Genomic DNA, 9833 nt, shown 5'->3' with positions numbered 1-9833 from the left:
GTGAAATTGACCAGAATGGACCATGAATTTGGCAGGGCCCCACTACTACTACTAATAAAAATGAATGCAAAGAACTTTGCAGCGTACGGTCTCAATCCTGCCATCGGACTTCTCGTGTACCCAAGATTATACACGTGTATGTGTCTGCAGGATTGGACCTGATGGATATAGGAGTTGCTTCATGCAGCACTGGAATGCATCTGCCTCTGGGGTGGAGCTTTTAACGGCATGCAGTTCCACTACATTAAAAAGAGTCATTTTCTAGCTTGCTAGACCTTCCTGAATGGGTTTGTAATTTCAGTGTAAGAGAGTTAACAGCCTGAGTTAAAACCCGATAGTAGCTGGGACATGAATAAAACAGGATTATCAATGTTCTCAAAGCTAAGACTAACCCTCCAGGTCTCGTTTGTTCCATATTCAGAGACGACCTACAATCCAATTTGGATGTAATTAAAAATGAAGTCACTCTGGATTTACACCAGAGTAACTCAGAGCAGGATGTGGCCCTAATTCCTGAAATGCTAGTGGAGTTACTCTGGATCTACACCAGTTTTAGTGAGATCAGAATCTGGCCCCTGCAGCAGGGCTTTAAAATCAAACAAAATTATGTAAGATCTAATAATTTTCCAATCTGCTTTTTCCTGCTTCCCTAGAGCAGGGCTCCTGGGAGGAGACGGGTTGAAACCTTTGCAGGCTGGGGTGGTGCAGGGCCGAATGGCTCTGCATTGATCATGGGCAGTCTTGCTTGGGGAGTGAGTGATGGAAGGAAATGATCCCCCTCCTTGAACTTGGCCAGATTTAGGCAGGTGGGTCTCAGGGCTGGCTCTGATCCTGCATGGATGAGTGCTGGGAACCACAGCACTGGAAATGGAGTGGCCATACTGATAAACCCAGGGCCAGTCCTAGCACATACCTGCTCAGCGACCTCCAGCACCTGCTGGCTTGCATAGACTCTGCCCTGGCCACCTTAAACAATCACCTTAGGTACCAAACCCCATTGATTTCTCTGAGTGATAAACACCCCCAAATTTCCCCAGCTCCCCTGTAGTGACAAGCTTCCCCGCCCCAAACTGCGCGACAGACTGATGGACTCCTTGTCAGACGGGCTGAGCACCGTCAGCTCCCATTGGCTTCCGTGGGAGTTACAGGCACCGGCTGTCCTGAGTTATCTCTAGCACAGCTCTGTACCATGCTGATGGATCGAAAGCACACAGGAGTCAATGGAAAGATTGACACTGACTTCACTGGGTATTGGATAAGGCCCACGATTTCTAACCTGGGACTCAGCCCTTCAGCCTTTATCCAAACATCCCTGCCCATGTCGGCCAGGGACACCAGCTAGCAGCAACCACGTTTGGCCAGGATTCCCCCAGCAGGGTTCAGCTGCCACCCCCAGGGGCAGGGCCTTACAAATCCCAGATGGTCGGAGCGAGAGCAGCTGTTTTGGACCGTCCCCGTTCACCAGGCTCTGGGATAACCATTATTCCTGCCCGTGTGAATCAATCAGGGCGTGAGACTGACTCATTCATATCGTGTTACCCGGACGAGTAACAGAGTATCAGACGACCTGGATGCAAAACTCTCCCACTCTGCAGTTTGGTACCAAGCTCGTCCTTTCGTAGCGTTGCAATGGCGTGCCTAGGGTGGGGTCACATGTGCCCCACTAGGCCCAGAAGTTAAAACCGGCTGCTTGATGCCACATATCTCCACGCTGACCCTAATTTGCTGGGGCCCTCCTACCTTTCCATTTCACTGGGGAATTTGCATCCAAATTTCTTTCCACCCTGCACAGCTTGTAACTGTTGTTACTTTCCTGAGATTCCCCAGAGGGGAGACACAAAATCAGTTTGGGAGAAACTTTGCTCACAACTTTCAGAAATCCTCCCCCCCCCCCAGCTTCAAAAGTTTCCTCTTCTGCTATTTTTTGTCCTCTCTCATTCCAGTTACTCCCCTTATAAAATGGAAGGACAATCGACTGCTCTTTAGCAATCAAGTGTGATGTTCTGCTTTTTCTCCATTAGTAACTTTTTTGGGCTCAGGTCTGCAGTAGCAGATGCCATGCGCTTTTCACCCTCTGAGCCGGAGGAATTTTATTTTAATGAGCACTCCCATCTCTTTGCATCCCGGGCTTTACATTTTGATTGCATTGAAAAATGTGTCATCCCGTTGCAAAAGGACAAACCACAGGAAAGGCATGGAGCGGTTCTCACTATTATTGTGTTCCAATGGCACCGAGGGGCTGCAGATGAGATCAGGGCCCCATTATGCCCAGTTCTGCACATAGACGTAATAAGAGAAAGTCCCTCCCCCAAAGAGATTATAGTCTAACTAGACAAGATGGATACAAAGGCATATAGATGATGTGACTTGCCCAAGGTCACAAAGGAAATCTGTGGAAGAGCCAGAAATTCAACCCAGATCTCCTGAGTCCCATCCCAGTGCTGTGGACCAAAATCCTCCTTCCTTCCAGTAGGACAAAATGAGGCTGCATATATTAGGTTCTGCAGTCACTGCTGTGGATCAAACCTGAGATCTTTGGTACATGTCCCTTGGCACATGAGTTAAAGGAGAAACTCTTTTATGCCCCCTCCAGCAAAGTATTTAAACTCCTGCTTAACTTTAAACAGGTACCCACGTGCATTGCTGGGTGGCGGCTCAGAGGTGGCTATGTAGCAGCTGTCACCTGGACCAGCCGCAATGGGCAGCGCCCACCTGGCTGCCACCCTCCACCCCAGAGGTGGCTGCTTTCCCACTGCACTTTGGCATGCCAGGTCCAGTGGTGGTTCCTGGGGTACAACCGGGAAGTTTGTCTGGGAGTGCTGGGCCTGGGGATCCTGGTCAGTTTAGGGGCCAGGTGGTCAGATCAGAGTAGCACTAAGACCTGGTGGAATCCTTGTCCTGCTAGCCAGTATCACCGGTGAGCGTATGCACTGGGGGGACCCATTTCCCCTTCTCCCTCCGGTCCAGCTCAGGGGAGAGAGGCGCCCAGTCTTGGCTTTTCCTTACTGCAGCTGGGCTGGAGCCCCCGTTTGTGAAATCAGCCCAGCCACAGGCAAACTCCGCCCGCGAGCAGCTCCGCGCTCCGGAGGAAAGTTGAACGCAGCAGCTGGGGTGTTGCATGGGCTGCTCCTCCAGCCACTCCCGTCGGGGGGGAGGATTCATGACTTGGGAAGGGAGGGGACGTGTCTTCCCGAGCCGGATCCGCAAGAGCGCCGCAAAAACTCTCGGGAGCGGAGGCTCTGATCTCCCGGCGCCAGCGGCCAGGCTCCGGGGGCTGCGGGACCCTGCCCCGGAATATGCCTGATCTCCAGCCGCTCATCTGCCTTCAGCGCGCCAGGCTTTGGGATCGGAGGTAGTTTTGCCATGTTTGCCAGGACGGCGCTTCAGCTCGCTCTGTGGCTGCAAGTTGCGCTGGGGCAGAGTCTACCTAAGAGAGGTGAGTGCTTGGAAAACCCGGGGTTAGCCTGGGCTATGACCCTGGCAATGTCACCGGGATGTAGGCAGTCGAGGGGGAAAGAGGGAGTGAACTCCCTGAAACTGCCCCAGCAGGGAGCAAACTTGTCTGGGTTGTTATTTATTGCAACAAATAACATGCAATTGCCTCGGGACCTTGCAGATCTCAGTCCGGTCCGAGGGAAAGGGCTGCCTGGTCCTTTAGTGCAGAAATCTTAATTTAAAAAATAACTTCAGGTACTACAGGTGCTCCTGCTAATTATTGAGCTTTAACAACTAGATACCCTCCTCCCTCCCCTTTAAAATATTTCCCCTCTGCCCATGTGTTGTGTGAAAGACCCATTGCAAACAACAGGGGAACTGGCAGTGAAACCGACACCAGGTAAACAAAGTGGAAAATCAGGGGGTGGGTGGGATCTCTAGAGTAACTTGTCACTTGAGACAGTAATGAATAAAAAAAGTTTTCAGACAACAGAGCGAGGGTTAAATCAGCAGCGTCTGGTTAATTCTTCATTTGTTTATAGGTAGAAAAAAGTCTAGGCTTTGAATCTTATAATAACAGTAGCTGCAGGTGGATTTCACGGGCTAATAGGATAGCATCCACACCTGTGGCACAGAAGGCTGGGTGAGAGGAGATGTGAACTTTCAGTCAGGTCTGGAGAACAGATTCTCAGCCTCTCCTGCTGGGGGAGCAGTTGAGGGATTGAAGGAGGGCTGGGTGGGCAACAGTTTTCCCGTCCTGGGGAAAAGTTTGATGATTCCAAAAACGTTCCTGTCCCAGATCAGAACAAAAGATCAAACTCATGAACATCTTCGCAAACCGACAATCTGGAAAATAAACAGTTTGGCTCCATCCACACATTTCATGTTGATGGTTGTGAAATGTTTTCTTGTGATGACTTATGTATGTATGTATGTATGTGTTTGTTTAATAGATATTACTAGAATTAGCTTATTTCATGAAACAAAAAGGCATTTTGAACCCACACGAGTGAGATTTTTTTAAAATGAAAAATGTTAGTGTTGAAACTTCTTTCGAAATGTTTTTGAAAATGAGAGATTTGTCAGGCCCGACCCTTGCCCACAAACCTGTTCCAATTTTGAGGAATTGGCAGCTGGTGACCAAAAAAAAAAAAAAAAAGCGATGTCTAAAAATTCCTGACCCGCTCTAGTTAGAAGCCTTCAGGGGCAGATTCTGCCACCTTTACTCAAGATGAGCAGGCTCTTGCTTTGACTTCAGCGGGACTCGTTGCAGAGTAAAGCACTGCTCAGTGTAAGAGTGCGGGAATCTGGCCCAAGGGACATCATTTACCAAGCTAGATTCCTATGCCCAGGCAGGCATTACTGCTCCTGGTGCTGTGCCAGGATTTTCTGATGCCTACACAAGCAGAAATGATTATTCTTATTCATGTAACCAGCCCTGGTAATGTACATGGCACTTCTCTAGCCTGGCCTAAGAGAGAGACCTTGCTTTGAAGAGGACATTAAAAAGGAGCAAGCCTCTAGCTTTATCAAACGGATGTGGCTGACATGAGAAGCAAAGTTAGACAAGTTGCAATCTCGGTGTCTTTGTTTTAGTTTTACAACTCTGCAACGAAATGCAATGGCTGCTCAGCTGGTCTGAGATTATTTTCCAAAATCCGACTGCTTCGCTCTTCGGTGTTTTATGGCTCCCAGCAGAGGTGCCTCTAAAGTTTTGCATAAAGTGCTCTGGAGAAAACCATCTGGTTGTGTGTTGGATGGGCTGTCGTGCGCGGCTTAGTTTGATTTACCAGCATGGTGTGTGGTGGGGTGGATTGGCAGGCATGAGGGACTAAGTGGAAGACAGAAAGTCAGTCCACACGTCTGGCTCTTCCTGGTGCTCACACTTAACACTCTTGTGGCTTCACTGTTAATTACAGCAAACAATGCAGGGAAGTTATTGGGTGGCCAGTGGCATTTCTGAGCTCTCAGAAATGACCGGTCAGTGCATTAATTCAATAGCCATCGTTATCAGAGAGCTGCCACTAAGACAGTGGGGTGCATGACCTGCAGCATGCTTAGGGCCAGATTCTTATCTCTCAGCCTCCCCCCCACCCCGTGCCAATCTAGAGTTCCACCCCTCGTTACTCTGGGTTTACATGGGTGTAACTGAGATCAGCATTAGCTGGTCATTCTAGATTTACACCAGTGGAAATCAAAATCCAGCCTATAGAAAGGAGAACATTTAGAGCCCAATTCATCACTGCCCTATACCCTGTGCCATCATTTACTCCCATGCAAAACCCTTGTGCAGCAGCAGTGATTGCATTTTGCAGCTGCATTGTGTGATTCACACCAGCACAGTGTGTGGCAGAGAGCAGCACTGAGCCGGGCCTTTGGGATGGACAGATTGCGTCTTTCTCCAGGCAGTTATGCTGCCCTGAAAATACAGATCCGTTGGTGAGTGTGAAGGCAGGAAACAGCAGCTGAAGGCAGGCTGAACCTGCGGTTTAGCGGCAATTTTGGCACAAACTCCTGGAGAGTAGCTGATTGAAAGCCGTGAGGTTGAGAGCTGCTGCTGCCGCCAGCCCTGCTCGCTTCACCCTCTGTGTCGTGGTGGGAGTGTGTAAGATTATTGCCTAGACACAGTGAAGTGGAAAGAGACCTGGCCATCTTACGCAGCTCGCTCTGGGGGCATGCGAGGGCGGTATTGGTGTATAGTGGATGACGTTTAACCCCCAAAGTCTGAGTGCTGGGCACTACGCAGGGGATGAGAAGGGGAATGGAGGGCACCAACCCAACTTATGCAGCAGCCGCTGTCCTTCCATGCACACTTTGGACAGGGTCCCACCTGCTCGTTCAGCCTCAGCAAGGAGCAGAGAAACCCCAGTCAGGCAGGGGGCACGTGGGTCATATTTTCAAGCTCTTCTCCACTTCCACGAGGGCTAGAAACGTCTTATTATTTATTTATTATTGGAAGCTAGATTCTCTCCTAATCACAGGACTCCAGGAGCTGGGGCTTTAGGCAAAGCACCAAGTATCGCAAGACAACCATGAGATGTGGCAACACTGCTGTAGCCTTAAAAGTAGCTTGGCTGAAGAGCTATTTCTCAATCTGTGGCTTATTTGGTGCATGCTGACTGCCCCTGGCTTACCCTGCAGAACAGCTTTGGTCTTTTGGTTGTGTGAGCATCCCTCATTTGGAGAGATCTGTGTTTTATCCCCTACACCCTCCATCTCCCAAACAGTGTGGTCTCTTTCGCTTGTAGTACAGCCTCTCCTCTCTCTAATGTGCCTGGCACTCCAGAGCAACATCCCCAGGGTTGGGTCAGTGGTAAAGATCCCCTCTTGGGAGATTTGATGCCTTTGCCCTAGGGCGAGTCCTACTCCTCCCATCTGTTCGGACTGGGGCAGCACTGAGAACAGAGCCTGCTTTCTTCAGCAACCAAACTCCAGCTCTGTTTCTGAGGGTGCTGGGTTTTTTCCCCTTAGGGCAAAACAGTGGGGGCGGAGAGAGTGGCAGGGCTAGAGGTTTTAAGGCACAATTAAGAGACTGGTGACTGATGTCTCTTGGCTCCTGAGTTCGCTCCATTCTTCCTACCAGTTCTGAGTCCCATATAAATCAAGCAGCACACCGTGCATGGGGTGACACCGCTGAAAGGGAGGGGAGTTTTGGCCAGCATCATCTTTTGATATCTCAATTCAGGCAGGAGGAAAGCTTTGGCCAGCTACTTTCTCCCAGCTAAAGCCAAGCAACTCGATGGTCCCGTGACAGCGTTGTGATCTCCACACTGATCGCTTCCAGTCGCGGAGCCCATACCTCGCTTGGCTGGCATGCACGCTGCAATACAAAAAGGTCAGCGAGTGGGAGAGCGGGGCTGTGCGGCTCTGCCCTTTTTTTCCAAAGACCTGGGTTCCAGGACAGCCTGGGGTCACCAGTGACATGAGTTTCCCACAGTTAGTCCCCAGGTGAGGCGATTTTGTGTCTTAGAATAAGGGGCACGAGGTGCATCGGCAGAGCTGCTGCAGGCGCTCAGCAGTGGTAGAGCAGACGGTGCTGCAGAGCTGTGAGTCCAGCAGTGGAACGGGGTCTCCTGTCCCAAGGCTGGAGTTAGTTCCATGAAGCACGTTTTAAGGAAGTCTCTTTACCAGTTGCCAAGAGAACAGAGATGGGTTTAATAAAGCAACCCAAACCCAACCGCCCTAGCTAGATCTGTGTATGTTTGTCACTGGGCTGGGCTGGGTCGATGATGCTGAGGCGGGTTCCTTGTCTTAAAGATCCCGCTGGAGGTGAGAAAGCTCAGCTTCGAGGATTAATTACATTTCCGTGTTGCTTGGAGCAGGGGCTGATTGCAAAGCACCACAGGATTAACCAGCAGTTTGAACCCCAGGAGGTCCCCTTCCATCTCTGATGAAATGTGGAGGATGAAGGGGAAGAAAGAACTGGTACAATTACAAGGACATTAAAAAAAGAAAATGCAAAGGGAAGAGCCTAGCCCCTTATAGCGTGTTGTGCTCCTGTCCCATGCTTTGTGATACAGCTCTGGTCTAGTGACAATTGTGAACAGAGAGAGACCGGGGGGGTGGGGAGGAGCAATTTATTGATATTTTGTTGGGGTTAAGTGTCAGGGGAAGCTGAGCCTGATATAGCATTTGTTGTTGTTGTTGTTGTTGTTGTTTTATAAAGGAGCAAACCTGGATATCTCAGCCCTAGAGGGGAGGGAATCAGAAATTCTGTGATACCCATAAATAGCTGCAAAATATACGCCTGCCTCCTTGCACAGGTTCTCCAAACAATAAAATCTAGCCACCTTCCAGGAAGTTCTGTCTCGAAGATGTGGTACTTCCTGGAGTGCCAGCCAATCAACACACCCATTTCCAGCGCGGCATGATGGCTCTATCTAGCCTTTCAGTGGGTGGTGGCATCATCTGAGGTTTGGCAGGATGCTGGTTCACATCCCTCCTTTGATAGTTTCCTCTTGGGAGTGGCTGCGCTGTGGTTTTTTTTGGTCAGTGCCTTTCTTGACTGCTGAGTGACTCAGTAACGCTGGCAGGGCTGGGTTTTTACTGGAGCCTTCTCCCTCATGGGGCATGCCTTGCTTTGCCCAGGGAGTTCAAGTGCACATGATCTTCTTTACCACTGACGAGCAGACTCCTTGGGCCACCTCCAGTCCCAGGCCATCCAGACCCTGCCAGGGCCAGGAGCCATTGCAGCTTCTTGTTGCAACATTCGGAAAATTAAGTGATCCCCCTCTGGCTGATGGGGGTAGGAGAAGAGACAAGGAAACACATGACATCACGCCAGGAGATGGCAACTGTGCTGCCAAGCGCTCTTGCCCTGGCCTGCCAGCCAAGCAGCTGGACCTGCCATCTGACCTGGGTGTACAGCAGTGTGTGTGACCCAGCAGGGGGAAGCACAGAGCAGTGGCAGCATGAGCGGAGTGACTTGCTGCAGGAATCCAAACATGTCAACCAGCCAATGTGGAACCCTCTGACCGAATGGACTGAAGCTAGTGGCCAGGGTGTATGTATTGCCCTGTACATCACTGGTTTGAATCTGGCTCGGGCTAGTATTGTCTGAAAGTCTCCTGTCAGGTGGGTTGAGGTGTCTCTTTCTCCAGAACCCCCATTGGCTGCAGCCTTGCTGGCAGACTCAGCGGAGAGGCCAAGGACTCAATGGGCCGTGGAGAGTAGATTCCCCCCTGAGCTGAGGTCAGGGTTGACACTCGTGCTGCCGCTGCCCAGACTGTGCCAGTTTTGTGAATAAATAGCAGATCCCTGTGTGCGGTTTGTTGGTCCCGTACATATTATAGGCACTCATGTGGCTGTCCGGCAGTGTGGCCCAGTGAGCTGAAGGCTTGACCCTTGGCCTTGAGAGACCTGGGTTCTATCCCTTGACTTGATGAGTGACCTCAGGAAAGTCCCTGCCTCAGTTTGCCCATCTGTAAAATGGAGACGATAATGCTGTGGAGCGCTTTGAGCTCTCTGGATGGGAAGTGCTGTATCAGAGCTAGGTTTTAGAATGAATTATTGCCCTGCTGCAGGGCTGCCCCCAACTCTTGACATTAAACATGGGTTCAAATGTCACTGAAATGGACTCTGTGTTGTGGTTTGTTCTGCGAATGGGTCTGTAATGCTGCGGTGCTGGTGGGTGTGTTTCTGCACCAGGCTGGGTCAGGCCGAGGCAGCTGTGATGAACGTAAGCTCCGTGAGCGCCTCTTCTGGGCATCTCCCACGTAGTCGCCACCCTCTGACTTCAATGCTGTCCCTTGTCGGGCGGGAGTGTAATGAGGGGGATTCGTGTGACTTCTGCTGCCAGGTCATGGTGTGCTGGAACAGCTACGTCATCCCATCAGCCGGCACATCAGACCCAAGACAGGTTCATGGGCTAGTCAGCTGCTGGCCTCGGGAACCGGGTG

General features: G+C 50.7%; 1 protein-coding gene across 1 annotated transcript in view; it reads left to right on the top strand.

The window, feature by feature from the left end:
- Positions 1 to 2972: 2972 nt before the first annotated feature.
- The window catches only part of VWA1 (von Willebrand factor A domain containing 1), a 27423-nt gene continuing 20562 nt past the window's right edge, over positions 2973 to 9833 (top strand). Inside the window, exon 1 of the mRNA XM_024201677.3 lies at positions 2973 to 3436. Coding sequence (XP_024057445.2) covers positions 3364 to 3436 — 73 coding nt within the window. The 5' untranslated portion in view covers positions 2973 to 3363. The remainder of the gene's footprint in view (positions 3437 to 9833) is intronic.

Source organism: Terrapene carolina, unplaced genomic scaffold, assembly GCF_002925995.2.
Source record: "Terrapene carolina triunguis isolate 2854851 unplaced genomic scaffold, T_m_triunguis-2.0 Scaffold714, whole genome shotgun sequence".
Classification (NCBI taxonomy): domain Eukaryota; kingdom Metazoa; phylum Chordata; order Testudines; family Emydidae; genus Terrapene; species Terrapene triunguis.
The sequence above is the reverse complement of the archived record's forward strand: the minus strand, read 5'-3'. Positions and strand labels throughout refer to the sequence as shown.